Source organism: Dinoponera quadriceps, unplaced genomic scaffold, assembly GCF_001313825.1.
Source record: "Dinoponera quadriceps isolate SergipeBrazil2010 unplaced genomic scaffold, ASM131382v1 scaffold591, whole genome shotgun sequence".
In the NCBI taxonomy this organism is placed as follows: Eukaryota; Metazoa; Arthropoda; class Insecta; order Hymenoptera; family Formicidae; genus Dinoponera; species Dinoponera quadriceps.
Genome location: NW_014554680.1, coordinates 1 through 19,827, shown reverse-complemented (window position 1 = coordinate 19,827; position 19,827 = coordinate 1). Strand labels below are relative to the sequence as shown.

Genomic DNA, 19,827 nt, shown 5'->3' with positions numbered 1-19,827 from the left:
TATAAGTGGCGGTATTGCGCATGAGCAGAATTCAACCAATCAAATCCAGGCACAGTTTTGGAGATACCTCGTCCCTCAAATGAGCTTATCCCCCTTATCAATAAACTGCTTACGTTTCATCCTTATATTCTTACGCTCGACGCTACCATGAAAAAATCCCTTTATATGTATGTTTTCCATTTGGTCAAGAAAATAGAGAGAAGAAATTAAAAAAATATCTAAAATATTAGATACATTTTATAGTATTGTTATGTAATTGTGAGTGTCAAAGGTAAGAACAGAGATCGAATAAAGCTTTTCATACATTCCATTTTATAACAAAATAGCTTAAAATGACAAATTTAAACGAGTGTTAAAAAAAAAAAGTATCATGTATAAAAATTGACAGATCGAGTGAATGAAAGAACCAAACTACCCCATTTCTACAAATACAGTGGAAATTATTCCAATTTGAAAATATTGATAAAATGGTTACATGTACTATATATTTATATATTATATATATATACATATAAACATTTTATATATATATACATATAAACATACGTTCACTAGTGTACAATACGTATAAATTAACTGTACAACATTAACATCAAAATTCACTGTACGTAGGAATGATTTATGTTTATAATATTCCTTTAATTGATAATGCTGGCAACCAGGAAGGAGAGTCACCACTTAATTGATCATGTTTCAACTTATTCATAAGAATACTGGTTATAATTTTATCAACATCATGTGTTTGTCCATAATAATCAACAAATAAACCCTCTGGATCAACTAAGTATATGATAATTGTGTGATCCACCTGAAAAGAGGTAAAGGTGATAGTACAAAGTCAAGCAAATTGATTATTTATGCTTCAGAAAATACTAACAATATAGTCATCATCTTGATCCTTAGGGCCACTGCTGAAATAAACTCGATATGCTCTGCATGCTTGTGCAATCTGTTCTGTGTTACCAGTGAGGCCAATGATTTTTTCTGAAAATTCCTTAAGATATTTTTCAACAACAACAGGTGTATCTCTGTCTGGATCTACCGATATGAAAATTGGTTGTATCTTAAAGTTGTGTTCTTTTTCTGTAAACAAAAAAGATAATTGCAATCATAGGAATGAGTATATTCTGATTGATATAATTTACCTAAACTTAATATATTTACCGAGCTTATCCACTACATTTGTCATTTTTTCAATTTCATCGGGACAAACATCCGGACAATGAGTAAATCCAAAGTATATCAATACCCATTGTCCTAAAAAGTCATCAGACTTTACTGTCTTTTCCTTTGTATCTATTAGTTCAAAACTACCACCAATTTTAGCTTTGCCTAATTGTCGTTTCCTTTCCCGTGCTAGAACCATATCTTTTTCCTTCCTCAAGTAATACATATATAACAAAAGGCTGGTGCCAACAAGACCTGAGATTGTCAAGCTTCGCCATGTTATCGGTGACTTTATTTTCTTAGGATTCTTTGGTAAAACAGATTGTTGGTATAAAGTTTTTGATGTACTTATATGTCTAAACTAGAAGTGAAAGGAAAATTATGAATGAGATATACAAAAAGTCTTATTACAAGAGAGAGTTCCATATAACAATAGATATACAATTCTAATTTGTAATATGTACAAAATATTGCCATTAAATTTTAAATCCTAAGAATATATAGATTTTTCGTGAAATACCTTCGTGAAAGCATTATTAGAAATCCTACTTAACGACACCAAAGATCTCCATATTAATGTCGACATTATATTTCGATATAAATCCACTTCACCATCCAATATTTCGCTAAGACAAAGAGGTTATGTTGTCATTCTAATCTTGAATATACGCCGCGAAAATTTGAAATACGTTTCACGTCATAGGTCTCTCAGTTTTGATTTCACCATAGATAAACCTGAGAGTGACCATGTTATAAAGATTCTTTAGGTTTATTCATTTTATGTTTTGTTAGTAAACTATTGGGATGACTTGTTTTGTGATGGGTAAAAAGTGGATATAAAGGATATATTTAATATCTACTTCAGAAATAATTGGATATATACAATAAATCTTATATATATTTCTTTTTGATCTTTGGAATAATAGAGTAAATGATTTCCAAGATGCAATCTTCAAATTAGGAAAATTTGTTTAATTAAAATTGTTACTATTTGTGTACTTACAATATTATTTTTTACAGAAGTATTATATTTTTAATTATTTTGATCAATATAAATGTGACTGTATATTTAATGCTGTCATCTGATTAAAAATTTTATTTATTTTGCATGATGCTTACACAGTTTTTTCAGTTTGGGAATTTTCTCTTTTACTTGAGTTAGCTATCACAAGTTATTCAAGTGAGTCATTGAAGAATTTTATTTGAAATATATGATACAAGAAGAAAATGTGTGTCACTACAAAATTGTATGAACATGGAAAATGTGATCACATTTATGAGTATACAAGTTTTGCATAAATATGTAACTTTAGATATTTAATGTGAATAACAATTAAAGCAGGCAGATTGAATGGAGAATTAAGCTTGCGTTTAATATGTAATTGTACAAATATTTAACCAGATGTTTCTTTGTTTTGTCTTTGCTGTATCATTTCTCTTATGTCGTCTTCACTTTCCTTCAAACTTCGTTGTAAATATGTTTTGTTATTTTCTAACTTCTTGACCTTCTCATCTGATGTTTTCATTCTATTGTCCAACATGATCTTGATGCTGCTTATGTCATCTAGAAGAAACATCCGACCAACAGATTCATATATCCTTGTATTTTCAGGAAGGCAGTTAATTTCTTTCATAGTGAGTTCCGCTCGTTGTTTTGTACGTTTCAATTTGTCAATTTGTATATCGGCCAATTTTAACTTCTGCGAGGTATCTACCATTTTCTCCTGCAGCTTTGAGAAAGCTTGCTTCAATTCTTGATCTGGCACTCTTGTCATTTTTTATTCTTCTTGGTGATTTCTTATGATTTTATTTCCTGTGAATAATTTTAAAACATTATTAATAATTTTACAAAATATTGGACCATACATTATATTCTTTTAATGTTCTAATTTCAGTGATATGATTGTATGAAGTACTACATTAATGTAAAAAATATCTTTTCGATAGATAATTGATACATTTATTTATATTTATATATTGTATTTAAATATATACTTATGTAATAATAATAAATTTGGCAGGTATTTATATGTATTTCTTACTTTAGCTTCTTTTCGTTTTAATACTTTAGAAGATTTATATTCATCAATTTACAACGATTTTTCTCTCTAACCATATACGTCTGTCACTCTTAGTTCTTCCTCTCCTTCTCAATTATGGCTGTGAACAGCCCAAGGCTCGTCTCCCACGCCGATAGCTAATATTATTCTTGGTTAGAAATCTTTTTTTCCTTCTAGGCTGCGTTCCAAAATCTTATTCGATGGATAGAGTAGCTTTCATTGACCAATCAGAACCAAAGATTTCTTTGTCATGGGATTTATTCGCATTGCTTGCATTTTTGACACTTTGTATCTAATGCCTTTTGCACACAATGCGATGAGAGATATCCAATGATAGCTCTTCTTTTTTAAAAGAGGCTAATATACAACAGGCGTTAGGTATAAAAGTGTCAAAAATGCAAGCAACATGAACAGACCTATGATAGGTTAGTTAAAGCAAGAGCCAAATATTAAGGCCTGTATTCAGAACGCTTAAAGTGGATTGATTAATTGAAACAAATGGTCTGTTTTTTTTTTAGTTCTTTTAGTCTATTCTTTTTGCACTGCTGGATTGGTGCAAAACATTAGAGTGAGACAAGTATATTTTGTCTCCTTTTAATGGCTTCTGCCCATAGGACGCGGCAATGCTTGCCGCGCGGCGAAAGTTCGCGCGGTAGCCAATAAACTTTTAAACTTAGCAAAAAACGGTATGTTGATTGGCTACCGCACAAACTTTCGCCGCGCGGCAAGCGTTGCCGCGTTCTGTGGACAGAAGCCATAATTTATTTTACCAATTCAGCAGTGTAGCTAAAAAGAACAGACCAAAGGAGACAAAATTGGAATTTGTTGATTCGCGCTCCAGTAGTAGTCAGAGGCCGAAAGATATAAGCGGAGTTATGAGCGTCTAAAGCGTATAAACGTTTGAGCGTACTTCGAACCTATAGTGATAGAAGGTATATATATGTTAACATAGGTTATAAAATCAGGCATTTTTCTAAATTTATTTCTGCTTAAAGTTATTGTGTTTTTTCTTGGCCATCTAGTTTTATGACGTCAAAGAGAAAGACAGAGAGAGAGAGAGAGAATTTTTTACTCAGAATTATGATTTATTCTAATAAAATAATATATTTATAAAATGACATTTGACTCAACGCATCTGTCGTAAAATACTCCGAACATTTTTCTCGAACAGTAAATAGCCGTAGAATTAACGTGAAAAACAATTAATCAATGAGTGAAATTAATGAGAAAATAGATTAAAACGGAAGGTTGCAAGTTATATTAACTTTCGAATAACAAATTTTCTATACAGTCATACGTATAGAAAACGTATGTCAGATTCGACCAGTAGAAGTATTTTGTAATTTTTCAATTAATTTTTCCGACTTAACACTTTATTTTCACAAGTTAGAAAATATGTAAAAATAAAATACACCACAAAATATGTAAAGTACCTGAAATATAACGTACCAGAAGCGTGTACACAGAAATATTAGAATATGGATCCGGTTGGATATGACCCAGTCTTGTTATTCGAGTGTTAATTTTATATTTGCACTAGGAGCCTTAAATTCTTATTCTTGAATATATTTTATTTGGTATAATGACCTATTTTTATAATAAATCAGTGATTATTAGATTATTCTTGATTATTGGGTATATGATTGAAAGAAGTAAGAATAAGTTTTACAAAACATTATATTTTAACTTATGCATATTTTCAATCAAAATTACGATGTTTTTTTAATATATTTATATATATTATTTAACATTTATTATACTATAACCATTATATTAGTATTTTAAGTAAATCAAATTTTAATTTATATTTTAATATCCTATAGTTCTTATAACTGAACAATTACATGGATCGTGGAAAAGCAGGAGTTGGAAGAGCTGCAAAAAGTAAGATTGCTCAACATCCCTCTGATTTATTTGCACTAGGATCGAAAAGTTCACGAAATGAAAGTTCTGATACTAAAAACAGACCAGGCGTTGTTCATGCAAAAGCAAGTAGCAGTTTGGCGACCTCTGGTAAATAACTTGGCACATTTTCATATTGATAATTTTTGATTCCTATTCAATAATAATATATCATTACTAATATATCATGAATTTATATTTATGTATATATCTGTATATCAACCTACATATACGGTTATATAGGTGGTGACCGGAAAAAAGATGCACCTTCAGGATCACTCCAGTCATTTCAATATTTACCACAAAAGAAGCCTAAGTTAGCAGGTCATGTCGGTCACCAACGGCCACCTTTCCCTAGTGCGGAAGCTTGGGAAGTTGTAGCTATAGATATTGATCCTGCTGACATAGTTCCTATGGCACTCGAGGCTAATGAGAATGATGAAGGTGACAAAGTCATAGGAATAATATGTGGTGCTATAAAGACACTGAAAAATCAGAAATGGAAGCCTGATCAATTGATCTGCTATGAATTGCTATATCTGGCAAAAATTCGTCCATCTATTTTCTCAAATGATTGTATATTGCACGCCTTGTCATCTCTTTTAAAAAGAGATCAAACCTATAATTTTAAGAGCAAAGGAAATCCCATGGTTCCACTATTAGCCGCGAATCTTCTCATGAGAGGATTTCACGATAAGAAAAATTGGCCAGAAATATTTGTGAAGGTTTGGCATTTTTTATGATATTTTATGCTCTTAATTGTATAACTTCGATATTTTTATTAATCTATTTCCGCAGCTGTATGTGGACGACGCTCTCGGGGAACGTATATGGATCGATCACGAAGAAAGTAAAGGCTTTATCGACAATATATCAACCGGTTTTAACACAAGGCAACCGCCCAAGTCTGCTCTGCAGTCAGAATTTCCGGTATTAATGCCGCGAGATTGTCAAAGCCCATCTACAGTAGATGATGAAGACCCGACGACCTTGGCAACATCGTTATCTGCGGACAAAGAAAAAATAGAGTTCTCCGTGAGTCCGCGATACGCGCATTGTATGGAAAACATAGAGTCTATAGTATTGGAAGCAGTGAAAGAGCAACTGAATAGGCGTCAACCAGAGTCCATTACGAGGAACTTTTTGAAACTACTTTCTGCAACTTGTGGTTTTGTCGAGATCAGAAATATTGCTGTTCCAAGATTGGAGATGTGGTTGCACAATCCCAAGTTGATGAGAACCGCGCAGGAACTGCTCAGTTACGTATGCTACAACTGCACCACTCATACTCAAAGGGACGTCGAGGTTATCAGCCAGCTGGTGAAGATGAGATTGAAGACGAAGGCTGTCATCAATATGTATTTGAACGGTGTCAAAGAACTAATAGGGCTGCATCCGGAGAACTTGACTACTATGCTGAAACACACGATCTACAACGAACTGTCGAATGCGCGCAATCCGAACAATATGCCCATGTTGGCGATAATGTTTCAAACGTTGCCAGAGCAGGCGGCGAAGTTGCTTGCGGAAATCTTCCAAGAGTTGCTGATGAATCGCGAGGATTATCTGAGACCGTTGCGCACGTTGTTCCGCGAGATTGTGCGCGTGTGCCGGCACGACATCAATCTCACTATTTTCGCGCGAACGCTCATGTCCGAGAGAGCGGACTTGGCTCAGCAGTTGTTGACTTTTGAGTTCAAGGATCGTATGTTCATGTCTATAGCGGACCTATTATGCCTTTGCATGCTGATGGCGATAAGCCCGCAGGTGAAGGAAGCCGCGACGTTGTCGCAGCGTGCGGACAAGAAGGATGTGACTCTGTTGAAAAATTTCCAGAAAGTCGTATCCACGATGCAACACGAGGCAGTGGTGTGGTTGCAAAACTCAGCGCAGCAAATGTATTCTATCGGGCGGAACGAGCTGTTGCACGCGTTACACAAGGTCCTACTCCTAGAGGCTCACGAGCAATATTATAAACTGGACAACTGGCCACCGGAGTCAGATCGAGTGTTTTACTTACGACTGGTATCCGACGTACCTTTCCTAGAAACCACATTGTGCAGATTGCTTTTGTTCGGCCTTTCAAAGGATAACAGTATCACTCATTTGGAGACCTTAGAATTAGCCGATCAGTTGATACGACGAGCCGCTGCCAATTCGTCGGAAAATTTCCCAATGTTAAAAGTTGACAAGACAGACATCGTTGATTTCATCTTTAATCTCTCCGTGTATCAGCCACCGGGGACGATAAATATACCTGTAGATTATGTGCCACCGTCATTGGCGATATCCAATCTCTACTGGAAAGGATGGATTATGATATTAATTCTAGCCGCTCATAATCCAACCTCGATTGGTATGTTCGCGTGGAAGCAATATCCTATCCTGCGAACGCTGATGGAAATGTGCATCACTAATCATTTTTCTTACCCGCTGCCGACCATGGCCATGCCGGAGATTATGGAGCAAGAGCGTGCGAAAGAGCTGCAGGTCGAAGCCATCGAGAAACAGGGCATATTAGAATATGAGTCGCATTTAGCTGCGGCGGCGTCTACCAGAATGCAATTGTCCGAGCAAAACAGTTTCCTGCTATCGCAATTGATTTCTATGGATCCGACGGGAATCGCGAGAAGACCACCGCCGGTCATACTCGAGCAGATACAGTTGCTGAATACGACTCTCCGATTAGGCCATCTGATTTGTAGATCACGTAAGCCGGATTTCTTGCTAGATATCATTCAGCGTCAACAGCAGAACACGTCGCAAAGCATGCCTTGGTTGGCGGATTTGGTGCAAAACAGCGAAGGTTCATTGAGTCAGCTGCCGGTGCAGTGCCTATGCGAGTACCTATTGACTACCAGTCCGCAAACTGTTGAGAAGCAACCCAGACAACAGCAACTTCTAATCCATCTTCAGACCTTGCTGACCGACCCAAACGAAAATCAGCAGCACGCTTATGAAGTCCTCGAGTACTTTCTCAGACGACTAAGTAGCCAGCAAAGTAGCAGTCGTCTCCAAGCTATCACAGGACTGAGAATGATCCTGGATTCGATACCTCTCGAAGATGAAAGTATGGATGTGGATGGAGAGAACGAAAGGTAAGCAGAGATCGTGGGATGTGAGAGCTTCTACTACCACTTGATGAGAATTATATTGCATATTTGTACCAAAATTGTCAAAAGAATCCATCATGATAGCATCCTTATTATACCATATATGTTGTCATATCTGAGCACGGGAAATTTCAGCTGTACGATTAGTCGCTTGTAATTTAAAAATTATTGTAGCTTCGCCACTTTCATATTTGAACTTTCACCTTAGAATATAGCAAAGAATCTATCATGTTAAGGACATACAATAGTTCTGAGACGCGCTGTATATATGTGTGGCCAAGTGAAGCCTTCGTTTGGCTACGCGATATGCTATGCATGTGGTATCCCGTGTCAAGTGATGGGGACTCCTACTTTCCACGATCCGGCATCGTTAGAGAGAAAGAGAGAGATAAGTTCGCGAGTTCTGAAGGAAGTATCTTATATAGATTTTACGTTTTAGGGAAAAATGGCTTCTACGAAAGCTGCCATCCATACCTCACTTTTTATCAGTACGTTCCTTACTCTCTACGGCGTTGCGTGGCGCTTGTCAGGTCGAGAACAGTCCCGAACTGGTGCAAGCTTACATATCGTATCTGGCTACGCACACCGTCCATGATGATCTGCCCGATTTAACCGACTTGGCCAACGAGATATCCCAGTTGGTGGTTGAACGTAGCACAATCATCGCGGCCATTCTCCCGCAACCGGAGAGCGACAATCAGCAAGCCAGACAAACTCTGCACGCTTTTATGGCGATCTTCTGTAATTATCTTCAAAAAGCCCGCTTGCCGAGAGGTGAGGGATATCAATGGTCCGAAAGTCAAGACCAGATCTTGGTTCAGTGGAGTAATGGAGAAGAGTGCACTATGCATATCCTTGTGGTTCATGCCATGATTATACTGTTAACATACGACACATCTGAGGACGATCCGTTGTTCAATAATCTTCTGGAGACATGGTTCCCGTTAACGGAGCCGCCGAAGGCTTTCCTCGTCGATACTAGCGAGGAAGCGTTACTGATTCCCGATTGGCTCAAATTGAGAATGATCAGGAGTAACGTTCCACGGTTAGTCGATGCTGCCTTGAAGGACCTCGAACCCCAGCAGTTGGTACTTTTTATACAAAGTTTCGGGATACCTGTATCATCTATGAGTAAATTGTTGCATACGTTGGACGCTGGTGTTCAAATCGACCCGGGATCGGTTGGTGAAGCAGTACTGGACAAAACGTATATGGCACAGCTGGTCCAAGTGCAACACAGAAGAGGCGCAACAGGCGGTCTGGTGTTCGTTCAAGTGTTGCAACTGCTAGAGCCGCAGTTGCCGGACGAGAGCGTTTTGTCAATTCAAACGTTGCAGGAACCGTTGCCACCGAGCGCCACGATACAAAAACAGTCAGTTGTACAGTGCTCTGTCAAGACTGACGTACCTCACTTGATAAACCGACTGTTCATCGAGAATATTCCCATGAATCAGAAGATGGACGCATATCGGCGCCTCCACAAGATCCTGTCGAAGGACCTACAACGTTCCACAAAGGAGAGCGGTGCAGTGGTGCTGGCGATACAACACATATGCAGCGTGTTGAGCTCCATGCAGGTCGAACAGTTCTTGACTTCGCTCGTGCGCATACCACATTATTCGTGCACGTTGATGCGCATGATACTGCTGCCGCTGAAGAAGCCGACTATGTCGAAACACGTGCTCGAGTTGGCACGCAACATGTGCTTGAATCTGATATCGTTGATAGGCGATGTGAAGGCCCCGGTATTGTCGATCCTCCGGGATTTTGCCAATGTACAATTGACGAAGACGTCGCAACGCACGGAGTTACTGAGATTGATGCAGAATCACGAGAATCCAGGTTCGATATTGGAAGGCATGGATCCCGTGAATCTGGAGGACGTGGGGCGTAGATTGCTGGATCTCTGTCTCAAACAGCAGAAGAACGACGTCTTGGTCGAAGCAATGGCGAAATTGTTAGTCAGTGACAGCAACGAGGGTGCGTTGAAACCTCGCACGGGTCTGTTGATCGACTGGTTGGCCTCGGTGGAGCCCGAGTTGATCGGCGCTTGTCCCAACCTTCAGATGAAGCTCTTATTTGGCAAAACGAAAGTACAAGTTGTTCTCGACGGGAATACCGTGAGCTCACATTCTTGCAGGCCGTATTTGTTGACTCTACTGACACACAGAGCTAGTTGGACTACTTTGTACAAATGTGTACAACATTTGCTGAGTAAATGCGACGACGGGTAAGCGAAAGTGTAATAATCGTTTTTTCTCTCTTTTCACGTACACACATGTGCGCGTATATATGATCTTTTCAGTGTGCGCGAATGAATGTGATTTATATGCGAAGTTTTATCGACTTTTATATTTGTACCGTTATACATAGAACTTCCAATAATGCTCTTCACTTCCGGTTAAGATATTTCGGTTTGGACGCATCGTATCTGTACAGTCTACATATTTTTGTATTATGACTGTGATTTTGAGAAAAATCGGTCGTATTAAATGTAACAATAAAGCGCGTATATGCATTCATCGTATATATTATTGTTGCATTTAATATGGCTGAATTGTCGATTCTTCTTAAAATTAACAGTCATAATATAAGAATATACAGATATGACGGGTAAAAATACTCTAATCATTATTGAAGTTCTGTGTAGATATCGAAACTTATATTCTCACTAACCCTCGTTTGTAGGTATGATCCAACTGCTGTGTTAGATTTCTTATGGGCGCTCACATGTAATCCGAAACTGTGGCAAGGCCGAGACAAATTCACACCGAAGCACTATGTCCCAGAAAATATCTTATTGTTGGAAGAACAGCAGTTACTTCACTTAGTAGCATACATAGTGGCCGAAGCTGTTAATATTTGTAATATGCAGAACAGAAACGCCGCTCTCGCTAAGATGTACATCAGACTGGATCTACTGTTACATTGTATATGCACTGAGGATTATTTGATTGTCGGTGTAGTTGTCTATTTAGCGGAACGTATGATGGGTAATAACGGGTATAAACTTCATAATTATATGTATTTTTCTTAATACATACAGGATATGTGGCATTGAACTCATGTTCGTTTTATCCAAGTTTCATAAAAAATACCTCGAATCTAACTGAAATACAGGATTGCCACAGACCTGGAAAAGCAGAAAAATGAGAAAAGTGATGGAAATTTAAATTGGCCAGGCAAAATCTGGAAAAGTCAGAGATATAAAGATCTTAGAATTTTGAACTTTGCTTACAATTATTTTAAATGTTCTTATTATAAAGAATACTTAATAATAATAAACAATAATAATAATTTTGTTAAATATTATTAAATATGAAATATTAAATATATCTAACATTTATAGTCAAATGCGTGCAAACTTGTGCACTTTACAAATCATTTCTTACGCGTCAGGGATGTGGCACATAGAAAAATTCAAACAGTGAAAAAAGTGACATATATTCGATTATATTCGAGAATAACTGAATGTGATGGGCCAATATTATTCAACGTTTTTACTACCCTTTTCTGTCATAATTGTTCTTATTCTTTTTCCCAATATTCATTTATTTTTTGTTGGCCTGAATTTGCATTCAGGATTATTATTATGTTACTAAACTTCTAAGTTTGTGTTGGTTTCTAATAATATAAGCCATTTTTTCTGCAATTCCTGTTTCTGCGTTAATATTGAAAATTACATATTAGTCATGGAAAATTCTATATTATCGTCTGGAAAACTTGAAAAAATCAAGGAATTTCAAAATTTATCTTCTGTGGCAACATTATGATAATCTTTTGGCGGGCGTTGGGTGATAATGCTTGGCCGTGAAATTGTGTAGTGAGAAGTCATCTTACTCTTCGCGCACTCACATTCTCGATGATATCTTTTAATTAAAATCTCAATAATTATCGTGGTTATTTACAAAATGGTAAAAGACTTGTTGAGTTTGATAAATTTTATCTGCACATGAATGATTGCATGCATTATGTCAGATATCCTGTATATTAATAACAATAATAATTTTGTACACACTGTAAATGATTAAGAAGCTACTAACTCAAGGCAGACATATGTACAATATCTGCGAAAAGACAGATCGGAGAACAAAGATGTTTTGAGGAAGCGAAAATACGTGAAAGTACAAAAAGAAAAAAAAACTAGATACTGCTTACAAACTGATATCTGTAGAATGGCCTTTACATCTCAAAAAACCGATATTTATATTCCAATTATTATTGAGTTATTGTTTGATAAATTCACAGAGATTCTTACGAACAATTCAAAGCTGATATTTTTATAGTTAGGCATAACTATAGAGATTTTTTCGTTTCTCTTATTAATTTTCTGCCACTTTCTGTTTTAATACATTATTGAATAGTTTTATATATACATACATACATACATACATATATAATTAAAAAATTAGAATTATTAATTACATAAAAAAAGTAAATATATAAAAATAATTGATATTTTTATAATTATGCATATATATATATATATATATGTAATATACATATTACATATATATTATATTCTAATTTTTTAATTGCTTTTAACCAGTTAAGTGTGTTTGACGACTATATCCGTCATGGAGATGTGGCAGAATCTTGTGTCATGACGACTATATACGTCATGCGTAAAATTTTGTTACAATTTGATATTTAAATCGTAATTCTGGCGAAAACTAAATTATATTCGTAAATTTTAATATGGGTAAAATGTTTAGAGGTCAAGACGAAATGAAACAAACAAATGAAAATTATAAATAATTTGAGTTGGATTTATAACTTCCTGAGACCTAACTCGCTTGATTATCGCGACACATATTGGTGGGCGCTTTGCAAAGAGATCGCCACAGTTAACTGGTTAAATGTTGTGAAAGATACTGTCCCAACCAAGGTTTGCATTAGAGAAGACTCATTCGGGCGTCGCATAGATTTGACCATTAAAGTTTGAACGGTAGTTGATGCATGTCTCATTAAATATATATTTTTTTTTATTTTAATGTGTTTCACAAAAATTTTGTTATATGAAATAAAATTTTGTCTTTTCGTTTCTGATATCATTAATCTGGATGGCTGCGGCGGGAAAACAGCAGCTTTAAAAAAAAATTAAGTCGCATTAGATAGATATATTTTCCTAAATATATGTATATTTACCTATACATATATATGTCTGTCCGAAATTCTTGTGGGATACATTGAAATGAAAGGATATGTGCTTATAAAATGATATTTATGATCTTAATTGAGCACATTTACGAAATATTCCGGAAATTTCCCTTTTACTTTAACAATTAATAAATAGTTATAAAATTCTAGTTATAAAATTAACAAAATCATGAGAAAAGATAGATTAAAAGGAGAAGTTACATGCTATATTAATTTTATGATCTTTATAATTTACAGCGAAAACTCGGATATGGCACATCAATTTCTGCTGCATATGTATATGAAAATTCCTAAGGTCATCTGCTACCTGAGCACTTATCAAACAAACAACTTCGTTAATGGAGCGAAAATAACCGACTGGGTGGGCTCAGTACTCGATTGTATGAGCCATTCTCTATTGACAGCTTTGGCAGCTACGCCCAGGCAGAAGTCCTGGAACTCTAAATCACAAGAATTCGAACTCTGTGCTAGAAAGATGGCCGCAGTACATCCCATATTGGTGCTACGACAGTTGCCGATGTTGGCGTCTTCATTGATGGGAAGGTGTTACCTTGACTTCGGTCAGTTTCGAGCCGGCCACCATTTGAATCTCTTCACGCAAGTCATGGGTTTACTGGAATTGTTGCAACCACATTTGTTTATGGAAGAACATGAAACTTCGTTGGAGAACACCTTGGAAAATTACTTTCAATGCTTTCAAAATTACGGACCTATCAAGGATCTCCCTCTGTTGAACAGATTTGTGGCGTTATTACACTCATATATATCACATGATCCACAACGGGCGATGCGATATTTACAGAAACATGCACATATTCTGCATGAGTTGCAAGTACATTTGGTCGCTTTGAGGGCACTCGTATCGAGTATACCGATGCCGAAGGACGGAGACGACGCGAATGACATTCTGATCACCATAACTCCCACACTTTTACCCGCGGAACCTGCTATTCCGCAGCATTGGCAATCATTGTTGACTACGCTCACCAAACTACATGGCGAAGGTACAGTGCAGTGTCTCCCTTATGTACATCTTTTTTCTTTATTGAGCAATGTTAGCGCAGTTGACTTTTACTGTGGCGATTATCTTGCATGTGACATGGAAGATGTCCTGTGCTGATAATTAACTTTTGTCGTTTAGTCTCCTGCAATTGTCTTTCACAATATGAAGATGTCATGTGTTTATATGAGCAGATGTATTCAACGCGCTTCAAGAAATAGAGCACTTATCGTCGCGAAGGCCTTTGGTTTTGGAACCCATAATGGACAACATAGCGGAATTGCTGGTATCGCCGCAGGGTAATATTAGAACTTTGGCGCACACCCTACTCGCTAGAGCGCTGAAGCACCGTCCTTTGCCAAACGCGAACATACTGTCGGCATTCCAGCGATGTTTGGATAGTCATAGAGCAGATGTTCTTCTATCAGCTCTGGAAAAGCTACCAGACATTGTACTATGTATGCAAGGTAAGGAATGCTGATTCATAGAATATTAATAATATTTTATAATAAATTAATACTATAATTAGGATAATTCCCTACGATGCTGATTTGTAACAAATGAATTTCTTCCTTCTATCTATAGAACACGCTTTACCATTGATGAAGAAAGTGTTCGAGTTGGGAGTAAATTCGAGCGTCAATACGATACCTTTCATCATTAAAGCCATCGCACTGCTAAACACACAACAAGGTTGTTAATAAAAAAAAAATATCTATATACAATAACAGGGATAACATTGTAATCATCACGTTATAAATATTAAATATATATTTACGAGTAAAATAATTAGTAAAAAATCTTTATTTCAATATATGCTTAAATTTTGTGTGTGTATATATGTAAGAATTATATCTGCGCACACGAGCGTGCAGTATTTTGTATATGAATTAGGAAGTTACTCGTTACTTGTAGCATAATTTTTATTTTTAATGATTTAATAACAATGTTATCTTTATTAGTAACGATAACGATAAGATAATTACATTTTTTAGGCAACGGTAAAATGTAATTATTAGTTTGCGTAAAACATTAATTTTCGAAAATAACGCGTTACTTCCTAATGCTGTAAAATATTATGTAGATGTTATGATGTACGTAGATAGAAAAGTGGATAAAAAAGATTTTAACGTCATATAAAATCTTTTTTCTTTAACAATTTTGAATAGCTGGACATCTAGACATATATTTTACAGATTTGAAAAGTATATACATATAACGTGTTACTTGTAAAGAGTAACATCTTATTTCCAATTCTGATATGTACACGTGATAATTATATTGCACAGACACTGAGTGTACATCCATTCATGTGCAGGTAAAATTCATCGAACTGAGCGGAAAAGTCCTTCACTACTTTGCAAGCCACGATAATTATAATGATATTGATATATTGAAAAGTAATTATATTATATATAATAACATTAATATCAATGATTATATTTACATATAAATGAAAATAATAACAAAACTCGTGTATCTTTTTTTGCACGAATATTTATATATAATATAAAATTTTAATCTTTTATAGGCCACATAAGTTTACAATATAAATTTATTGAAAAGCTTCTGGAGGTACATTGTTAACCGCATAATGTTGCATAAACATAGTGATCGCGTTTCTTATATCCCATTCCGCATCCTGAAGATACTTGTAGCAGTATCGAATATTCATCGTAGTGAGTTCACGTAAAAATCGAAGTAATTGTTCCTTCTCAGACACACTGAGCACCGTCGGTGAAAATTTCGGAGCAGATTTAGTTTCAAATTTTACATCGCTGTTACTCGCAGGCGTACCATCGATATAATATTGATCATTAGTGATACAATATTCATTGTCTTCCTTTCGTACAATAATGAAAGTTCGATTGAACAACATGGGCGAGCAGGGTAATGTTCGATATGAAAATAATCCCTGCACCGAAATGGCTATATGATTGTCTCCCTCGTTCAACAAGTCAATGTAGAAAGTCTTAAAATTGTGTAACGTTGGTGGCTGCCGTTGTAGCGCACTAATTATCTTCTCGGGTCCCCACAGCAAGAATTCGTGACACTTGGCATAGTCGACGAATTTCAACAAATTTCTGTTTGTGGAGAACGTTTTGATGATCTCCTTATATGTGTGATTCGTTGTAGTACCTAATGTCATGGAATAAACCGCGTTCTTGTCATACAAACCATTCATGACTATTCTATCATCTTGATCGTACAATGTAAAAAAGTGTCTGACGAATTGTTTGATCAAAGAGATCTTTGTTCCATTGCCGAGATAATTACTCTGTATGCAAGGTACAAACTTTTTTTCTATTCCTATCACAACTCCATCTAACTTCTGCAGGTGTGGAAAAACATTTTTTACAGCATGTACATATTCCTGAGAGCTTGTATATCTCGTGCACAGCGGATTCCCATCCAGCCAGAGTTCACTTATCTTAAATTCACAGAAATAACGTAAATATTCCACATCCAAAATCTGATTATGTCTCAAGTCCAATTTAGTTAGATGGTAGCTGAAAAATTTGTCAAATAGTATGATAGCTGTAATCTTGTTATTCTTTAGGCTTAATTCGCGAACCGGCAATCTGGGTTCCCGATTGCTACCCATAATTCCCATTTTGCTACAAAGCAGAACAAAGTGTAGAATTTTTGGTATAGAGATGGGACAGAATATCGAGCCCAGCGCTTTTTCATTCTCGAAGTCGTCCAGATTAAATACTTTTTTTACTGGTTCGTATCTGTCGCGCAGGGCCTGCACAATGATTCTGTTTGTATTTAATGGTAGCTTATGCATGCTAAGAAATCCTAACACAATGTCCATGACCAATTCCTGGCCACCTGGCAATACTACGCATAACCCTTGCTTTACCATATTTTCAATGGTAGTACTATTGCATTTTGCTAGGAATGTACTTTTGTTTTTATTTTCAATGGTATACATAATTGGTATTAGGATTTCTGGTTCACAGGCAGTTACTACAGCATGTAAGACATCGGTCTGACTATGCAAAGCACCATCAAAGATGATAAATTTATGCCATAAATCCTTACGACTTGCGAGGGCCATCTCCTGACTGTCAAATGATGGCTTAGAGTGTGAAAGTCGATGTGGCTCCCATGGTAATTTTGCTAAATTATCAGTTGGCGATGTTGAGGTTGTTGATAATGCCATTGTTTATTAGGGGAAAAAAGAACAATGTCTTTTAAGTTCTTTGCATATCCAATTACCTAATTGTATAATACCACATACCATATAATATATAATACCATATAATACCATAATATAATAATAGATTATTTTTGTGTACTTTTTCTAAATTTTAGACATTCATTAGAGAATTTTCATCTGTATTTATAAACGAAGTTAGCATGTGATATTTTAGCTACTTTTCTTACCGATATTTGTCCTTTATAAGTTTTTTTATTCCTATCTTCGTGCGTTTCTCCCAATATTTTTTTATTTGATAACAGATTGCGTAAATTTAAATTGGAGAATCCATCAAAATATTGTTTTAGGTTAGCATATTCCAAGGGTGCGTTCTTTTTGGATGCTTACGCGTTTTAAGCGCTTATAAGCATCTTTCACTGTTTCTTTTGTCCTAATCTACAATAGGTACTTTAAGCTGTAAACGTGAAGAAATTAACCAATCACAATCGAATTATAGAAGAATAATCAATTGTAATTGGTCAAGGCTTAAAACTCTATTGTAGACAGCCTTTGGCATTGTGAGCGCTCATAGTAGGCATAATAATTTCACTGCCTACGTTCAGAAAATACTAGCAATCAGTGAGCGGTTGGTGATCATTTTTGACATATATGGCATATATATAATATGGCCAGGGTGAGAGAGAAGTCCTGTCTCATAACCATGGTGCGGGAATATATTGTAACGTCCGGACTTATTTTGAAACATTAATAATATATTAGTATAGAGCGGAGGCCGACTTGTCTGATTTCAGATATCACTAGGTTAAACTCGCTGTTCCCAGAGTTAGGTGGTTTAGCCTGCTTGGGGTTTGGTAGGGGTGGTTCCTTGACCTTCATTTGACCTATGGAGGTCACGTTAACCTTATACTTTGATACATATTATGATGTAAAATTTCCCGCTCTTTCTGAATCCGGCATTAAAAATAGAGGGTTCCATTTAAAAAAGTGACCTTGACCTTAAAATGACCTTGAAAACTGACCTCAAGATCATTAGTACAGGCAGATGACCCCCACTGTCCTCGACAACTTTTATCCGAACATTTTTTTCGTAGGTTGCGTAGTTTCGGAGATATCTCCGTTTGTCGATTAAAATGGGTCAACGTCTATACAACGTAAACAGAAAAAAAAGTTTTAATATTTAAGGCAAGTGTGGTATTTCTCGAAACATTGTCCAAGATGTAAAGGTACTAAGCATTCAGCACACATAAAGTTACTCTCGCTTCTTTTTACTGTCGCAGCTACTCAAGCGACAGACTCAGAAATCCGCGCTTTCGCGGGGCCGGCGCTCAAGCGACAGACTCAAAAACCCGCGTTTTCGCGGGACCGGCTGTCAATGTGTTAAGAGGTTTGCTTTTGTTAAAATACTGCCGTATTACACGTGTCTAGTTTATAGACAGTTTTCTGTTTTTCACGATATTCGCGATGCAGCTACACTCTCACACAGCGTCTGTGATATATGAGGAAGCTCAAGAAAAGACAACATGAAAGAGCGACACTGCCGTTCAATGTTAGAACCTCTGAATCTATGTCGGTTAGAATGGATAACACAATAACAACTGATCAATAGTGGATAAGTTAAATTTCTTGAAGTCGATAAGTATTTGAGAATCGATAAGTTACCAAAGTCGAAAAGTTTCTGGAGAGCGGTAAGTTACCAAAGTCGAAAAGTTTCCGGAGAGCGGTAAGTTACCAGAGTCGATAAGTTTCCGAAGAGCGGTAAGTTACCAGAGTCGATAAGTTTCCGGAGANAGAGTCGATATGCTTCCTCGGATCGGTACGTTTCCCGGGGCCGGTATGTAACTTTCTTGCACATCGCAGAAGCAAAGTGAGGTTCAAAGATTCAAATTTAAGGATAGATTCAAATAAGGATGGTACTTCCGACTTACCCAATGCAAATAATTCATACCATATTCTGGAAGTAATCGATGTCATTAGGTTTGCATTACGAAGGTCTGAGTAACCTGTGTAATCTCATAAATTTCAAGTGCCTTAGCATTAAGTATGGCAAAAATATCTATGACTAGGACTTTGAAAAAGTATCAACAGGGCTTCCGGAATAATTTGGCATCTCAGGCTGTTAAAACATTACTGAGAGAGGATTGGAGAGGCACTGTATAGAATGCTCAACGTGAAGAAATTGATTGTTACAAATAACAACAAATCTGCTGCATCAGAGGTAACTTGTATGATGTTAGAAGATGTTATCTCTGCCTTGGCTTG

General features: G+C 36.3%; 4 protein-coding genes across 8 annotated transcripts; 1 reads left to right on the top strand and 3 right to left on the bottom strand.

The window, feature by feature from the left end:
- Positions 1–341: 341 nt before the first annotated feature.
- LOC106740800 (protein SCO1 homolog, mitochondrial) lies at positions 342–1,798 on the bottom strand. Its single transcript, XM_014612186.1, has 4 exons — positions 1,688–1,798; positions 1,165–1,528; positions 878–1,083; positions 342–808 (listed from the first exon to the last, which is right to left on the bottom strand). The coding sequence occupies exons 1-4, from the start codon at positions 1,751–1,753 to the stop codon at positions 626–628; spliced, it is 819 nt and encodes a 272-aa protein (XP_014467672.1). The 5' UTR covers positions 1,754–1,798; the 3' UTR covers positions 342–625.
- Positions 1,799–2,339: 541 nt separating this feature from the next.
- On the bottom strand, positions 2,340–3,555 carry LOC106740799 (prefoldin subunit 1). Its single transcript, XM_014612184.1, has 2 exons — positions 3,210–3,555; positions 2,340–2,980 (listed from the first exon to the last, which is right to left on the bottom strand). The coding sequence occupies exon 2, from the start codon at positions 2,940–2,942 to the stop codon at positions 2,562–2,564; it is 381 nt and encodes a 126-aa protein (XP_014467670.1). The 5' UTR covers positions 2,943–2,980; positions 3,210–3,555; the 3' UTR covers positions 2,340–2,561.
- Positions 3,556–4,055: 500 nt separating this feature from the next.
- Positions 4,056–15,832, top strand: LOC106740820 (integrator complex subunit 1). Of its 4 annotated transcripts, none has more exons than XM_014612242.1 (9): positions 4,057–4,159; positions 5,051–5,111; positions 5,373–5,854; positions 5,928–8,227; positions 8,682–10,472; positions 10,931–11,245; positions 13,640–14,406; positions 14,597–14,869; positions 14,988–15,832. In XM_014612242.1, exons 2-9 carry the CDS (start codon positions 5,072–5,074, stop codon positions 15,101–15,103), a joined length of 6,084 nt encoding a protein of 2,027 aa, XP_014467728.1. In that variant the 5' UTR covers positions 4,057–4,159; positions 5,051–5,071; the 3' UTR covers positions 15,104–15,832. The 4 variants fall into 4 exon arrangements, with proteins under 4 accessions (XP_014467729.1, XP_014467728.1, XP_014467726.1 ...); XM_014612240.1 differs by having other exon boundaries at positions 5,051–5,240; positions 14,988–15,103; XM_014612241.1 differs by lacking the exon at positions 4,057–4,159 and having other exon boundaries at positions 5,072–5,240.
- Positions 15,833–15,939: 107 nt separating this feature from the next.
- LOC106740797 (nuclear RNA export factor 2-like) lies at positions 15,940–17,925 on the bottom strand. 2 transcript variants are annotated; one of them, XM_014612180.1, is made up of 2 exons: positions 17,796–17,925; positions 15,940–17,627 (listed from the first exon to the last, which is right to left on the bottom strand). In XM_014612180.1, the coding sequence occupies exon 2, from the start codon at positions 17,569–17,571 to the stop codon at positions 15,958–15,960; it is 1,614 nt and encodes a 537-aa protein (XP_014467666.1). In that variant the 5' UTR covers positions 17,572–17,627; positions 17,796–17,925; the 3' UTR covers positions 15,940–15,957. The 2 variants fall into 2 exon arrangements, with proteins under 2 accessions (XP_014467666.1, XP_014467667.1); XM_014612181.1 differs by having other exon boundaries at positions 15,940–17,528.
- Between the last annotated feature and the right edge of the window lie 1,902 nt (positions 17,926–19,827).

What these genes read in the sequence shown, in the direction of transcription:
- LOC106740820 (XM_014612241.1), top strand. Translation starts at nt 5,072, where the DNA reads ATGGATCGTGGAAAAGCAGGAGTTGGAAGAGCTGCAAAAAGTAAGATT. An exon ending in CACCAAACTACATGGCGAAG is followed by an intron (nt 14,407 to 14,596) that starts GTACAGTGCAGT and finishes TTATATGAGCAG; the next exon opens with ATGTATTCAACGCGCTTCAA. An exon ending in CATTGTACTATGTATGCAAG is followed by an intron (nt 14,870 to 14,987) that starts GTAAGGAATGCT and finishes TTCTATCTATAG; the next exon opens with AACACGCTTTACCATTGATG.
- LOC106740797 (XM_014612180.1), bottom strand. Translation starts at nt 17,571, where the DNA reads ATGGCATTATCAACAACCTCAACATCGCCAACTGATAATTTAGCAAAA.
- LOC106740800 (XM_014612186.1), bottom strand. Translation starts at nt 1,753, where the DNA reads ATGTCGACATTAATATGGAGATCTTTGGTGTCGTTAAGTAGGATTTCT. An exon ending in CTAATAATGCTTTCACGAAG is followed by an intron (nt 1,529 to 1,687) that starts GTATTTCACGAA and finishes TTTCACTTCTAG; the next exon opens with TTTAGACATATAAGTACATC. An exon ending in ATCAAGATGATGACTATATT is followed by an intron (nt 809 to 877) that starts GTTAGTATTTTC and finishes ACCTCTTTTCAG; the next exon opens with GTGGATCACACAATTATCAT.
- LOC106740799 (XM_014612184.1), bottom strand. Translation starts at nt 2,942, where the DNA reads ATGACAAGAGTGCCAGATCAAGAATTGAAGCAAGCTTTCTCAAAGCTG.